Below are 16,239 nucleotides of genomic sequence, written 5' to 3'. Positions count from 1 at the left end.
AAGCTGAGGAGGTCACTTGATGACTTTCACTTGTAATTGGTTCGTTCGGAGAATTTTCAGCGTAAAATTGCTCCTGGTATCAGGAGCGCATCTGAGCCGAGGAGCTCTTCTAAAAACACGGACACATTGATTGACTGCATGTGATGTTGACGCTCTGTGACTAAAGGCATGCATGCTTGCCTGAGAGGGCATGAGATCTCTAATTTTCGCGCCACTTCCTCTTAGAACTAAGCAAATCGGAGAAATTTCAGCGAAAATTACTCCTGGTATCAGGAGCGCAGGAGAACCGAGGAGCTCTTCTAAAAACAAGGACACATTGATTGATTGATTGATTGACTGCACGTGATGTCGACGCTGTGTGAGTGAAGGCATGCATGCTTGCCTGAGAGGGCATGAGATCTCAAATTTTCGCGCCACTTCCTCTTAGAACTAAGCAAATCGGAGAAATTTCAGCAAAAAGTACTCCTGGTATCAGGAGCGCAGGAGAACCGAGGAGCTCTTCTAAAAACAGGGACACATTGATTGACTGCATGTGATGTCGACGCTGTGTGACTGAAGACATGCCTGCTTGATTGAGAGGGCATGTGATCTCTAATTTTCCCGCCATTTTCTCTTAGAACTAAGCAAATCGGAGAAATTTCAGCGAAAATGACTCCTGGTATCAGGAGCACAGGAGAACCGAGGAGCTCTTCTAAAAACAGGGACACATTGATTGATTGATTGACTGCATGTGATGTCGACGCTGTATGACTGAAGGCATGCATGCTCCGAGTATCAGGAGCGCAGAAAAACTGAGGAGCTCTCCTAAACACAGGGACACATTGATTGACTGCATGTGATGTCGACGCTGTGTGACTGAAGGCATGCCTGCTTGATTGAGAGGGCATGTGATCTCTAATTTTCCCGCCATTTCCTCTTGGAACTAAGCAAATCGGAGAAATTTCAGCGAAATGACTCCTGGTATCAGGAGCACAGGAGAACCGAGGAGCTCTTCTAAAAACAAGGACACATTGATTGATTGAATGATTGATTGCATGTGATGTCGACGCTGTGTGACTGAAGGCATGCCTGCTTGATTGAGAGGGCATGTGATCTCTAATTTTCCCGCCATTTCCTCTTGGAACTAAGTAAATCGGAGAAATTTCAGCGAAATGACTCCTGGTATCAGGAGCACAGGAGAACCGAGGAGCTCTTCTAAAAACAAGGACACATTGATTGATTGAATGATTGATTGCATGTGATGTCGACGCTGTGTGACTGAAGGCATGCCTGCTTGATTGAGAGGGCATGTGATCTCTAATTTTCCCGCCATTTTCTCTTAGAACTAGCAAATTGGAGGAATTTCAGCGAAAATTACTCCTGGTATCAGGAGCACAGGAGAACCGAGGAGCTCTTCTAAAAACAGGGACACATTGATTGATTGATTGACTGCATGTGATGTCGACGCTGTGTGTATGAATTAAGGCATGCCTGCCTACTTGAGAGGACATCTGTTCGTTTGCTTACATGCTACTTCCACTTAAATCTAAGCAAATCGCAGAAATTGCTACGAAAAATTACTCCTGGTATCAGGAGAACATCTGAGCCGAGGAGCTTGATCGAAGGCGCGCCTTATGCCTGAAAGCCCGTATCACATACGTACAAGTTTGGTTGCCTATGATTAGGCACTCCCACTTGGTTCAATTATATCGGAGAAATAGCAGCGAAAAATTACTCCTGGTATCAGGAGAACATCTGAGCCGAGGAGCTTGATCAAAGGCACGCCTTATTCCTGAAAGCCCGTGTCGCATATGTATAAGCGTGGTTGCCTATGATTAGGCGCTACCACTTGGCTAAGCAACTCGGAGAAATTGCAGCGAAAAATTACTCCTGGTATTAGGAGAACATCTGAGCCGAGGAGCTTGATCAAAGGCACGCCTTATTACTGAAAGCCCGTGTCGCATACGTATAAGCGTGGTTGCCTATGATTAGGCGCTACCACTTAGCTAAGCATCTCGGAGAAATTGCAGCGAAAAATTACTCCTGGTATTAGGAGAACATCTGAGCCGAGGAGCTTGATCAAAGGTACGCCTTATTCCTGAAAGCCCGTGTCGCATACGTATAAACGTGGTTGCCAATGATTAGGCGCTACCACTTAGACTAAGCAATTCGGAGAAATTACAGCGAAAAATTACTCCTGGTATCAGGAGAACATCTGAGCCGAGGAGCTTGATCGAAGGCGCGCCTTATGCTTGAAAGCCCGTGTCACATACGTACCGTTCTGGTTGCCTATGATTAGGCGCTCCCACTTGGTTCAATTAGATCGGAGAAATAGCAGCGAAAAATTACTCCTGGTATCAGGAAAACATCTGAGCCGAGGAGCTTGATCGAAGGCACGCCTTACGCCTGATGGCCGTGTCGCGTACATGTAAGTTTGGTTGCCACTAATTAGGCGAATTTAAATTTACCAGCAACGGCCCTTGCAAAACGTTGTCATCACTCTATTACTTTTTCATCATATAGCGGAAATGTCTAATGACATGAAAAGGGGACAGGTGAGTTATAAGTCATAAATTCCATGTTCAAATTTTTATTAATAGTACAAACATTAGACCAACGAGTCGTAATTTCTATGAACGTAGTATTCTTATTTTCTGTCTAAATCAATGAAAAATTTAATAAACGAGAAGTTCGATTAGAAATAAAAAACAAAAATCAAAATATCCACGCTAAATATAGAATTTAAATTGATAAGCCGAATGAAATTGTTAATACTAGGTCTAAACGGTTCAACATTATAGGTGATGAATAAAATGAGAAAATAGTTCACCCACAAACATTATAATTAAAATTCTACTATGCAACAGCCAAACAATGTACTTTTATCCAAAATAGTAATGCTAACCCCTTTGGATTTTCCATGAAAAATCGATGATGTTGAAAAATACTGGAATCAATTTGATGATGCACTATACCGTCATAATCATGCGAAAGAAATGATTCAGGCGTAGTTCTAACACGTTGCGAGTAACGAATGAAAAGTAACAGCAGAAAAACCATTTGATACACTTGAAATGAAGAAAAAATTAAAAAATAAAATATTAAAACAGCGTGTTATTGAAAAAATTCATGCTAATGTAATCAAAAACCTTTCTTCCTGTATCGCTGAACTGCTAAAGCATTTAATTAATTGATTGACATTGATCCACAACAGAATTACAACCTTTCCAAGTAAATCTCAAATTTTATCAAATAAGCAATTTAGCTGTGCGTTACAAAATTGTGGAACAATAAAAGCACTTGAGAAGATCACCAACTTGAGTCTCTAAACAATACATAATAATTTTCCAATAGCTATAACTTTTGTTGTCCTTGCAAATGCACTCGACACAGTAGAACACGAAATTCTTATGGATAAGATATATAACTACGGATTCAGAGGTTTGCTCACAAGCTTTTAACCAACTATCTTAGGCTTCAATGACTTAAAAATAATGATATCGTAAAGTGAATTTATGACTATAAATACTGGAGGGCCTCAAGGGACAATACTTGGACCTTTGCTGTTTATATTATATGTTGGCGATCATCCTAATGCTATGCCCAATGATACTGTTTTTTCTTATGCTGATGATACAGTCCTAATATCGTATGATATAACTTGGACAGGTATGGAATCAACAATGAATAGCTACCTTAATCAAGTATCAGTATGATTAGCCCCAAGTAAATCATCACTCAACATAAATAAAACAGTTTATACGAATTTTGGCAATCGCTATGACAGCATTCCAGTCTCTATCGACATTCATAAAAACGGGATAAACATTCGAAAAGTGAGTGAATGTAAATATCTAGGTCGCTTTTTTGATCTTAATCTAAGATGGAATAAACATATTGAACATGTTAATAATAAAACCAAATACTTGGTACTTATTTTTTATAAATTATCTAGATATATGCAGACAGAGATATTACGAATGCTATATTACGTTTTCTTCCATGTTATAATCAACTATAAAATTATAGCATGAGAGGGTGCATATGATAATCTTATTCTGCTGCAACCGTAGCAAAATCCAATTTTTTAAATTATAAACAAGAAATCAAATTATCAGCATCAAAAATCCACAAAGTTTAAGTCATCTCATCTCGCTGCAATCTCTACTATATCACGTTACTGAATTGAATAATAAATACATTACATCTAACTCTTGAACCAGGTCTACAATTCTACAAACATCAAAAATCAGGAAAAGAACCGGCGAGAAGAGAAGTCTGATCACAGCAATTAGATTATTTAATGAACTTCCAAAAGAGTTTAAAACATTAGGAGAAAAATTTAGAAAATATAAATTAAAACAATGGATTTTGACTAATGTATAATATTAATCCGTGTTTTTGCTTGATATTTACGTAGTGTTTAAAAAAATTACAAATAAAAATACATTCAATTAATAAGAAATGGAGTTTTACAGAGAATGCTGCAAATTTTTATTCTTATTCTATTTTTGTTTTCTTTATCTGATGATTTTATATTTTATGTTCCTATTTATAAATACATACCAAGTGGTAAAACTAATTAATAAAACTTAACAGTATTTTAAGAATTTCTTAACTGTAAACGTATGTATACTAACGAACCCTGCACACACGTAATAATTTTACTTCTCTAGGTTATGCACTGTATTCGAGTACATTTAAGTACATTGTAATTGCAATTTCTGCTAAATTCAATGAATAAATAAACCCATAAATTTTTCCTATTACAGTTCAATTCAATTTCGTTAGTACTAGGACGATTTTGGAATCAAAATCAGTGCGTTTCAAAATTGATTCACAGGACATTTTCTAATTTTGAAAAAGACACCTAGAACATGGTCGGATCAAAAGCTTGGAAGTTACGAAGAAAATATGAAGAAACGCTTCGTTTCTCGGTCGCAACTTTTGTTCCGTGTTTTGCAGCAACTCCAGGTTATGAGCAATTCTTTTTTCTCGCAAAATTACGTCGATAACCGACCCCACAAATATCACACATGTTATGCACGGAAAGAACTTGACGACCACAATGTTATATTTTGAATATCATCAGTACAATGAATATTTTCTACTCACAGAATTCTCCACGCACTCATACAATTGTACTGACCTGATCCCAGCTTCGGTTTCGACACTACTCTGCGTGCTACGAATGTCGGTACGAGCTAGTTACGAAGAGCCGACAGTGTAGTTCCCTTACCACCTTCTTATTTGAGAACTTACGACTTATTCTATCACCACAGCAACGAAAACGGTTATTGAAAATGAAATTGACTATTAAGAGTGATAAGTAGCATTGATTATAATAATACCAAGCAATGGAAATTTGTTTACTTTTACGGCTTTGCGATATCTCGAGCGTGCGGCTCGAAACATTGTGTTACCAACAAATGTGGGGAAAAACTAAAAAGTTCTACTGGTCTTTCGTTACTTCGTCATCCAGCTGAATCAGCTGTTAATGTTTTGCACCAATGAGTCGATTGTAAGACATGGCTGCTTTCGGTCGTTTAGCCGTAAATATTGGGAGAACATTAATCTCCCAAGAATCAAGAAGATGCTTAAATCTTTCCTCAGCGTTGAGAATTAAAGAAAGTTAGTACTTCATTTTTATTGCTCTTTACCCGCTTTTTCTTATTCTCTAAACCTGGAAACTGAAATCAGGATTCATCTGTTTACCTAACCTGTATAACTTCCAAACACGTTAATATTGTTTAACAGCTGATTTTCTATTTATGTATTAATTTACTTGCTTTATACAGTAAGGGAGACGAGAGACGGGAAAAATCTGATAGTTGAAGGTGTAACCATTCCTTCACCGAGAGTACCTTTGCTTGTCAAAAACACAGCACGCACCGGAGCTTGTCCTGTTTGTGCTGCCGGTCTAGATGTGAAGCATACGGTGATAAGATTTGTTGCACAATTTTTCTCAACATAAAATCCGCGAAAAAAAAGCATTTACCACTATATCCTTATCTCATTTCAGGATGTTCTAATTCTTAGTCAATTTCTACGGTCAGACGGTTGCATGCTACCTCGCAGAGTAACTGGCCTTTGTAAAACTCAGCAGAAAAGAATAGGAACGATGGTAGCAATGGCCCAAAAAGCAGGTGAGCTATTATTAGGTCTTTAAAGCTTAATTACTGACAGAGTTTTACAAATTGTAAGATCATTTTTTATCTGTCGCATTATTGTTTCTATCTTTTGCAGGACTCATGCCAAACATTGCCCCGGCTAATAGCAGGCGAGATCCAAAGCGAAGAAAAGATTGGAAGAAATTTAACACTTATTTCGACGAAAAAACGATCAAGGCGAAGTTTGTATAATTCATAAAACCCTTTAGTTATGTTCATGTATTTTGTGTGTAAAATAAATAAATAACCACGTTATAAACGACTGATTTTAAGACCAATTATGAGACCGAATTATGAGCTGAGCTATCAATGCGAAATTTACTAATAATATTGATTTACCCGAAACAGCTGACAATAAGTTTCTCTTTCTATAACAATGAGGGAATATGCAACCATCCAATCACCTGTCAATTTCAATGAACAATGTTAACCTAAAAACTTAATGTCTAAACATAACCTATTCCAAGCCGAACACGATCGAAACATCGCGGAGTAATTCAAGACTCGCGTCATCGCATAAATGATTATTCGAGAAAGATGCTAAGGCGTAAGTTGCTGAAACAATTCACATGGTGCAAGTTTCGTCGACGGTCGCTAAGTACCGAGAATCACGTAAAACATTCAGAGAAAAATGAGGTCGACCTTTCAAGGGTGCGAAACATCGGGATCCTGGCGCACATCGATGCCGGTAAGTCTACATTCATTGTAGAAACCGCCAACCCCCAACAGATAAGGTGGCAAGGCGATGAAATTGACCCAGTGTAAAAAAAAAGTTGCTGGTGAAGATTTTATTGTTTTGAACGTTATTTTTATTTGGCTATCATTGACAAGATTTCAGGTTTTTCCCCCTAACCCGACATGAACTCTGAATACAAAATTGAAGGTGACAAAATTCCCTACAAAGAACATCGTATAAGTAATCTCCGTAGGATCTTTACTTTCGTAGCAATAGTCATGCAAAATTGACCAATATTCCATAAGCACAGCAAACATCCATTGCACTTATCAAATTCCACGCTTTACTTACCTTAGAAAGTGTAGATCAATATTCCTGTGGAAACACAATATGATCAAAGTATTTTATTATTTATTATCATTGTTTAAAATTGATCTCATTTCATTGTTGATAGCACTCGTGTCCCGCAAATTTTCATATTCATTTGGCTAAATTTCAAAAATTCATTCAGCGCTACAAGTCTCAGAACTCAGATGCTAATGAAATAAGTACTGTTGCCACCAGAAAAGCGAATACATTTATGAGATCAATTACTTTTGTATATTAGAATAAACTTACTGTTTTTCTTACAAAAATATCAACACTTGAAGAAATGACAAAATATTTTGATGTTATTATTAAAGGTAATGTTAGATGTTAATTTGCGGTACAGATGAATCAAGTGGAATAGTAAGAAATGTACCAACATTTAAATGGAAAACTGAGTGCCTATTTCGTGCGCAAGAAGGTTCCGAACAATTTTTAGCAAGAGAAAAGAAAAAGCACTAAGGAAAACGTTATTCCATTGGGCTTATTAACAATGACAAAATTGTAAAAATTGCAAGGAAAAGGCAGGACTCATTCCGTGAGAAGATCGTTTCAGGCATCAAAGACACTGATCTGGTTGCACCTGAGGGTAAAGCGCATAAATACTCGTTATCCTGATAGTATATGCCAACATATTTCTTCTAATGTATTAATTTTTCATATCTGCCTTGAGTAGACCTATTGCATCATCTATAATTATCGCACACTGCTGATTAATTGCACACATTTCATAAATGACTACATTGTGTATCGAGACATTTTTCGCCCATCTTCCTTCTAGAGTGTAAGCAGGGCCAACCCGAAGATGAGGACATTACTGCTGTAATAAAGCACATTGCATTATACATAGAAGAAAGTCGACAGGAATGCCAGTTTTCATTGAAAGAAATGTATTAGCATTGGCTTTGGAGGTAATATTCCGAGGCAAGCAACGATGTTGACACCATTCATTCTATGTAAAGTCGTATGTTTTTAATAAAAACAACAATGAACCAAACTCGTCCGCTTGTTAATAAAACTTTTATGAATTTTTATAGAAATGTATAGAGAATATGTTGATTTACATTTTAGTAAGTGCAATCGATATTTCCTGCGCTTGTCGAATATTTGTCAACTTTGCACGGCTATTACTGCGAAAGTAAAGATCTACAGAGATTATATATAGGATCTCATTTGTAGAGAATTTTGTCACCTTCCATTTTTTACTGAACTATTTTGCTCTATAGCGTTAAGGAAACGAGATATTGTTGTAATAATGTCCAAATGAAGCATTCAAACTAATAAAATCTTTACCAACAGTTTTTTATGGTCAAAACTCCATAGTAAAAATTCCGTTAGATGCAAATAGAAGTGTACCGAAAATGTGCCGAAAGCTGTAAAAAAACAGAAATAAAACTGATTCTGTGTCTCTCTCTCTACGATTTTGGCACAGTGTCTGTACGTATCTATCTGCGTCTAACGGTATTTTTTCACGGGATATTTTTATTGCCTAGCCTACGAGAAAAAATTGTAAGTAAATTTACTCACCTGACCGTAATATAAATCAGGAAAAACAACGACAACCGAGCGGATGCTCTTCTACTCTGGAACGATCGGGAACATGGGTGAGGTTCACCACGGTAACACGGTGACTGATTACATGGACCAGGAGCGTCAGCGAGGCATAACAATAACGTCTGCAGCGGTGACATTCGGTTGGAAGAATCATAGATTCAACCTCATCGACACTCCGGGTCACATTGACTTCACGATGGAGGTGGAGCAGACTCTCAATGTCATGGACGGTGCAGTCGTGGTGCTGGATGGGTCGGCGGGGGTCGAGGCGCAGACTCTGACCGTCTGGAGGCAGGCGGACCGCTACGCGTTGCCGAGAATAATCTACGTCAACAAGATGGATCGTTTAGACGCAAACTTCAACTACTGCATCAGTTCCGTTGAGTCCAAGCTGGAGACGACGGCTCTCCCTGCTCAAATTCCTATCCAGGACAGCTCTGGTCTGACAGGCATAGTCGACGTGTTGACGATGCAGTTGCTGACCTTCGAGAAGAAGAACGAAGGTAAGAAGTATCAGAGGGTGGAATTGACGGAGGAGAAAGATGGTAGTATCTGGGAACGTGCCATGGAGGCAAGGTCCAAACTTACCGATAAATTGTCGGGTGTGGACGACAGACTGGCCGAATTGGTGATCGAGCAGGAATCTCTGGACAAAATACCGGCTCAGATATTGGTCGAATCTATGAGGCGGTGCACGATAGCTGGCAAAGGAGTTCCTCTGCTGCTCGGAAGCTCCTACAAGAACGCTGGGGTTCAGCCGCTGATGGACGGAGTGATACTGTATCTTCCATCGCCTGAGTCAAATTCCTCAGCCAAACAGTTTCACTGTTTTGGCGATAACCTGGCCGCCAGGGCGTTTAAGGTGGTCCACGACAAACACAAAGGGGCGCTCACTTTCCTCAGGATTTACTCGGGCACCTTTAAGCAAGGTCAAAGAGTATTCAATGTTCAGAAGGAGAATACAGAGCAGTGTGGTAAGTTGTTCGAGGCCTACGCCGACGAGTACAGCGAAGTCGCGGCGATAGAGCGTGGAAACATCGCTGCTGTTTCTGGTCTGAAACTTACCACGTCCGGAGACTTGCTCACGACCAGCGCGACCGCAGCTAGTCAGGCCAAACGAGCGATGCAAAAGCAGAACAACACGACCAACGAGGATGTCGAGAGTCTCTTTGGAACCGGTGCCAGGGTACCAAACCCTGTGTTCTTCTGCTCGATCGAACCCCCTTCGATCTCTTATCAAGTTCCCCTTGACACCGCTTTGGAGCAACTTCAGAGGGAGGATCCAAGCTTGAGAGTAACCCAAGATGCCGAGACAGGGCAGACGGTGCTGTCAGGGATGGGGGAATTACATCTGGAGATTATCGCTGAAAGGATAAGGTCAGAGTTTAAGATAGACGTTGACCTCGGACCCTTGCAAATAGCCTACAAGGAGACCCTGCAGACCGCGGTGAAGGACACTCACGTGACAAGCCACAGGATCGGCTCGACCACTCACAGCGTACAGACGACGATGAGCATCGAGCCGAACTACAAGGGCGAAGATGTACTGAGGCTGGACAGAACTCCTGACTCTGTTGCACACACTAACGCAATAAGTCCCAGGATATTGCAGCTCGCTAAGAAGGGGGTAAACGCGGCTCTGAACAACGGACCAAAGCTTGGCTGTCCTGTCATTAACGTCGGAGTAACTCTTCATTGGCTTGAGATTGGGAAAGGAACATCGACTACCATGATTTCTGCAACGATCACGCAGTGCCTACATAAGGTAATCACACCGCGAGTATGACGAAAGTATTTTATTGCATCTTTGCCGGCAACTTTATGCGTTCACTGCCGTTTGACACCTTCGACAGCGACTGCGGTTTTCTGGACCCTTTTTTTGTCGTCTCCGTCTCACAGCAAGATTTTTCCTTGTTTTTCTTCAGCACCGATTTCTTTCGCAACACATTTTTTGTCTCGGATTTTTGTACCTCGGGCATCATTCGAATCTCGTTCAATGTCCCCTCCAGACTTATCACTGCGTTGTAAATCCTTTTATCTTCTTTTCGATTTGCGCAATTAATTATACTTTTGACAACGGACTTGACTGGCGTTACTTTGCCGGATGTTATCAGGGCTTTATCATCGCCTGGTGACTCTTGGAAATTTTTTGTAACTACTTCTTTACGACGTCTGCGGGACTTCTTGAGGCTCCCCGACGCCCGCTGACTCCATTTAGGAGTCACTACCGGCTGCACGACCTCTTTCTCTTGCGTTATTGTGTTCACTGGCGTTTCGTACCGGGATTTCCAAACATCCAATCCAAAATTTGCCTCATTGTCGGTTTCTCTGCGCGCGAGCTGTTTTTGCGTGTCGTTGATATCGTCCAGCCTGTGGTCATCGTTTCTAATTGTTGACAAATAGTAGCCGCAACCGTGGGCATGACGCCTGTGCAATTTCGGCCTCTCTTCACCCTGTGCAGTCACAGAAAGCATTTGAGACCCTCCGCGTCTGGGAATAGCGAAGAGCATGAGCCTCATCTTGTTCTTAAAATCTAGAATTTTTGATAGGCTGGTGTTCGTCTTGCCGAAAAAGTCGTTTATCAATTTCCCAGACTTAATCTGTATGTCTCTCAAAAAGTGGGAACGAATCTGATTCACGGGCTCGTGTGGATCGTTCCTCTTCGTTATCCCTTCCTTCAGATGTATTCCCCACTTTAGCATGTAGTGATGAAAAAACGCCTGGCAAAGCTCGGAAGATATTTCCATGTCTGCGTAGTGTTTGTCGATGAAGTAAATCCTACGCAGTCTACAATTGGCGAATATCGCCAATCTCTGGGTCGCCTTGTACCGCGAGTTGAAGGCCCTCCTTGTCAGGTCTTCCAGGTCGATTTCGAGGCGGTTCCATCCAGGCTGGAGCTTTACGTCGACTCGACTGATCACAGGTACTCTTACGCTCCCGTTGTTTTCGAAACCCTCATTGGAGAAGTGGAAATGATGTCTGATTTCGTTTGTGTCAATAATCTGAGTGGGTAGAACGGTCTCTATAATATAGATCCTCCAATATCAAGATTTAAACACTTGTCAGCGAAATTACCTGTACTTGAAAACGGCACTCCACATTCATATTCTTCATGACAATCACGAGAAACGGAAGACGGATGTCAAGCAATTGCTGTGGAGAGGCTGGACATCCGATAAACGTGTTTCCATTGCTCGATTTCTCCAAATCCTGCAGTTCTACGATCTGTGTAATGTATTTATTTCATTTTTTTTTTTTTTTTTCTCAAACAAGTCGTACTCATTACTTGTTAGAAGAACCGTCCAAGCGAGGCTGACTTACATTTTCCAAAAGATCTGAATCCAATGTTTTGCAAACTCTTCCTGTCTGTGAGTGTTGCTTGCACCAATATTCCAGTGGCTTGTCGCTGATACTGTAGAGTAGGGAAAGGTAGCCGGACGATACCATTCAGACAGCCTGTCATATCTCTTGCACCGTATTTCTAGATTTAGATGGATAAAGTAGTAGTAGTGACAGGGAATTTTCTATCGAAAACAAATCTTCAAAAGATGACGATTGATGGTGATAGTGAAACAAAAATTTTACTGTTCTTGAACCGCGCCATTTACTCACATATCTATCTTTGACATCTTTAGCTTGACCTTCTCTTTTTTATGAGTTGGTCTACCTCCCAGCAATCAATGGAACAACTAGCTTGTCTCAAAAATGTATCGAGTCGATCCATTTCTTTAATATGTAATTTAATTGCCAATTTAACAGCTCCTGCGAACGGGAGGAACAATGCTTCTGGAGCCAATAATGCAGCTCGAAGTGGTGACGTCTGAAGAGACTGTGTCCCTAGTCATATCAGATCTGTCTAGACGCAGAGCACAAATACAACAGATCGGATCTCGTGGTCGAAGCAAGGTGATGTTGACCTGTTGAAAAATAAATACTAATTTCACCATGAGAGAATGATAATTTTTTTTATGCTAACACAAATTATAAATTAAATGTGGCAAACAAACCTTCTAATTTTACAGATAGTCTACGCCCTGACACCGTTATCAGAATTGCTTGGATACTCGAAAAGCCTGAGAACATTAACGTCAGGCGCAGGATCATTTTCCATAGAATTCAATCATTACCAAGAGATGGGAGCGCTGGAAGAACGCCAGGCAATAGAACGTGTCACAGGATTTGCACACTAATAATGAATAGTTCAAATAAATCAATTCTATGTAAATAGTAACTTATGCAACATACATAAATAAATAAATATAAAGAAAGCTTATGACAATATCGTTAATTGTATACACCCTTTAGATTTAAGGAAAATTTAACAAGGATGAGGTGGAAAAGTACGACAAAGAAAATAATACATTGCAAACGCGCTGAGCTAAACAAAAAATATATTGCATCGTCAATGGTGTGTACAATTTTCTTTCTTTTCTTTTCTTCTTTCAAAAGACACAGGTGATTCGGGGGATACAAGAAAATTCGTGAAGCATGCGCTCACATTGTGATCGTGTGAAATTGTGGAACGTTGAGGAGACAAATTACAATTACAACTACATTTTATACCAGATATAAAATATACAATCTGAAAATACTGTGCACAATAAAGAATATCGCAAAGGGGAAAAAAAGGAAAACGGGACTACTAGTTCCCAAACTTCCGACCACAATTCGCACACGACCTGTCAATCAGGACATAAATATATTAATACCACAATATTGCTAAAAGTGATCAGCATACTATTATTGAATAAAAAACAAAAAATCCAAAGAAAGTTTCATTCGTTCCTTCTTCCTCTTTTCTTTTTTTAAACGTTTTCTCTTCCTTCTCTACACAAAATATCTTTATACAAATCGTAAACGGTATCGTGTGTACACAAGTATATTAATATATGGAGGGATTACTTTTAAACGTTACTATTATTAATATGTAATCATCATTTCCAATAATAATAATTATTATTACTATTATTATTATTATTATTATCATACAAATATTTATTGAGGCATGTTCGGGTTGCTGGTAGCGTTTTTTCTTCCCTCTTAAAATATTCTGCACATTTTGGCAGACACTGTGAGAAACTTTAGAACAGAACGGTGAATGATCGAAGAAAAATTATCAATAAAAAAAAAAAAAAGAACCGCTTTAGAGATCTGGATTTATATTGTATGTCAAGATAAATTTTCAATTTACATATTATGTATAGTATAGATCAAGGCATGGCAGTCTTATCATATTGCAGTTATTTTACAGCACCTGTAGAGCTTGAAAAAGTTCACGACCCTCCTCTTTGCCCCAATCAGCTAGTTTCTTCTTCGATTTCACACACGTCATGTGTTTCTCTTTTCACTTCTTTCGTTCTGTTGAGTTCTATTCTGAATATATAAGTATAAGATTAACGTATATTTAATTATATATTACGCAAAATTATTGGCATTCTCTCTATACACATACCATATGTATACAAATTGGAATAATTTTGAGGGATGAGCGTGAGCATATCTCATATTATAATTCAACTTAATGCAATGATGTTTATACACAATTCGCATGATCGACAAAGAGGAAAGAACGATATTACATCACACTTGTTTTTGTTTTTTACAAAAATTTTCGTACTTTCGTTCATTCCCTTTTTAACCTAGATTCAAGGGTGATGGCCAATGCTTGAGCTTAAAGGCGTTTATATTATTTATATAATACATAATACTAATACATTATTGAAAACTTTCGTCGCGCCTGCCTGCTCATATACATAAACATATACACATATTAGTATATTACATTGTGTAAAATATCTGTACATGTGGACATGTACATTACATATTTCATAAAATATAAAAATTCAGCATTCTTCCTCACTTACACCTTAGATACATATTATAATGTTCATTATTGTTATCATTAACAATAATATTACTATTAACCTCTAGTTTGTTTCAAATCTTTCAATAATTACAATTATCATTATATTATATTATATTATCGTATTATCACTCGCTTATTAACACGTGTTTCCCTTAGATTTTTTCCTACGAAAAATACCATCACACGGCGGATATCTACTTTTAAAAAAAATATATTTTATTTGGATTCAAACATGGTGTTTTCAAGTACCATGTTACAATTTCAACAAAAAATTAAACAAAACGATAAGCTACTGGATACGCGGCGATAATAAAACTGTATCTACTGTCATTTGGCTCAATAAAAAAAAAAAAAAAAATTAGAATAAGCGCAACAAATACGAAATTCGGACAGAAATTGGGTTTGAGCGCAATTTTCTTTTTCTCCGTTTATTTATCTACTCATCTATTCGTCTAGACATTTATTTATCTATCAATCTATCTTTGTCGGAGAAAATAATACATGCGATCGTATGTATATTAAACAGAAATCGAATGGGGGGGGTAACAAATTAAGCCAAGATTTTTGAGCGGCTTCTTAATATCTTCAGTCCTCTCTCTCATTCCTAAGACACGTTATGAAAAATCGAAATCAGAGATAAAAAGTAAGCCTCGTTCTCCTCGACTTTTCCCTAAACCTTCTTCTTCTTCTTCTTCTTCATTAATCTTTCATTGTCCGAATTATATTTCAGACCAACATTTGCAACGCGATTTAAAATCCGATTCTACTCTCAGAAAAGATAGAAAAGAGAAAAAAAAAAAGAAACACACACGATAAAATAAAATTAAATCACGGGAAGAGTAAATCTTCGTTATTATAAAATGATCAACCCTCTCGTGACTCGGTGTCGTTATCGTAATCCGACGTGTAATCCTCGTCGTCAATCTGATCGTCATTTTGGTTGTTATCGTCGTCGTCCTGGCGTCACAAGCTGACCAACTTTGGTGGATTGGCGTCAGGCGAACTGAGATCGACGGCGGAAAGGTTGCTCCTCTGTTGGGAAGAGCATGACGGAATGAGGGGAGTAGAAACAGGCGTAAGTCCGGTTCCTCCCTCCATCAACGACTCAAAATTGAATGGTATGCCACTGGAAGGTGTCGTTATCGGCACGCCGGCAACTTCGGGCACGGTTTTCATAAAGGCCGGTGTTTCTACAGTCTTGAATTGCAAGGTGTCGGGTCTCTCCTTAGCCTCGTTGAATATCGGTAGGGAATTCGGTCTGTTCGGCTTCCCGGTCGCTATGGCTGCCCTAGAAATAGGCTCCGCAAAATCATTGTTGCTCTGTTGTTGTTGATGTTGATGTTGCTGTTGCTGTTGATGTTGCTGTTGCTGCGAAGGTTGCAGTTCGATCGGCTTTATATCCGGCTTTACATCTGGTGGCGAAGTCGCTCTCAAACGACAAACAGCCCTGTGCGCTTCCAATATGAACTCCAGTTCATCCTTGGCTTGTCTAAGCTGCGTTATCTCGTCCTGTAGGTTCTGCTTTTTTTGCTCCAAGCCCTCGGTTTCCTAAAATAGAAGCAAAAAGATAAACGACTGTGAGATTGTGTGTTTTCATTATATTCTTTTGTTCTTTCTCCGTGCTTTGA

At 39.1% G+C, this 16,239-nt stretch overlaps 4 protein-coding genes across 8 annotated transcripts in view; 2 read left to right on the top strand and 2 right to left on the bottom strand.

Moving 5' to 3' along the window:
• Positions 1-5,383: 5,383 nt before the first annotated feature.
• Positions 5,384-6,411, top strand: mRpS18A (mitochondrial ribosomal protein S18A). Its single transcript, XM_046636409.2, has 4 exons — positions 5,384-5,610; positions 5,778-5,917; positions 6,002-6,125; positions 6,226-6,411. Exons 1-4 carry the CDS (start codon positions 5,508-5,510, stop codon positions 6,339-6,341), a joined length of 483 nt encoding a protein of 160 aa, XP_046492365.1. The 5' UTR covers positions 5,384-5,507; the 3' UTR covers positions 6,342-6,411.
• A 161-nt stretch (positions 6,412-6,572) lies between these two features.
• On the top strand, positions 6,573-13,016 carry mRRF2 (mitochondrial ribosome recycling factor 2). The gene is made up of 4 exons (XM_046636328.2): positions 6,573-6,837; positions 8,739-10,510; positions 12,505-12,651; positions 12,768-13,016. The coding sequence occupies exons 1-4, from the start codon at positions 6,687-6,689 to the stop codon at positions 12,933-12,935; spliced, it is 2,238 nt and encodes a 745-aa protein (XP_046492284.1). The 5' UTR covers positions 6,573-6,686; the 3' UTR covers positions 12,936-13,016.
• LOC124223936 (uncharacterized) lies at positions 7,827-12,681 on the bottom strand. Its single transcript, XM_046636365.2, has 8 exons — positions 12,358-12,681; positions 12,067-12,226; positions 11,821-11,970; positions 10,208-11,747; positions 9,811-10,109; positions 9,334-9,663; positions 8,719-9,228; positions 7,827-8,011 (listed from the first exon to the last, which is right to left on the bottom strand). Exons 2-4 carry the CDS (start codon positions 12,190-12,192, stop codon positions 10,542-10,544), a joined length of 1,482 nt encoding a protein of 493 aa, XP_046492321.1. The 5' UTR covers positions 12,193-12,226; positions 12,358-12,681; the 3' UTR covers positions 7,827-8,011; positions 8,719-9,228; positions 9,334-9,663; positions 9,811-10,109; positions 10,208-10,541.
• A 102-nt stretch (positions 13,017-13,118) lies between the features above and the next one.
• kay (transcription factor kayak) overlaps positions 13,119-16,239 on the bottom strand; it is a 28,604-nt gene continuing 25,483 nt past the window's right edge. For all 5 annotated transcript variants that reach the window (XM_046636372.2, XM_046636371.2, XM_046636375.2 and 2 more), the window contains one exon: positions 13,119-16,159. In XM_046636372.2, the coding sequence (XP_046492328.1) occupies positions 15,575-16,159 (585 nt within the window). In that variant the 3' untranslated portion in view covers positions 13,119-15,574. The remainder of the gene's footprint in view (positions 16,160-16,239) is intronic.

This window comes from Neodiprion pinetum, chromosome 7 (assembly GCF_021155775.2).
Source record: "Neodiprion pinetum isolate iyNeoPine1 chromosome 7, iyNeoPine1.2, whole genome shotgun sequence".
NCBI classification, from domain to species: domain Eukaryota; kingdom Metazoa; phylum Arthropoda; class Insecta; order Hymenoptera; family Diprionidae; genus Neodiprion; species Neodiprion pinetum.
The sequence above is the reverse complement of the archived record's forward strand: the minus strand, read 5'-3'. Positions and strand labels throughout refer to the sequence as shown.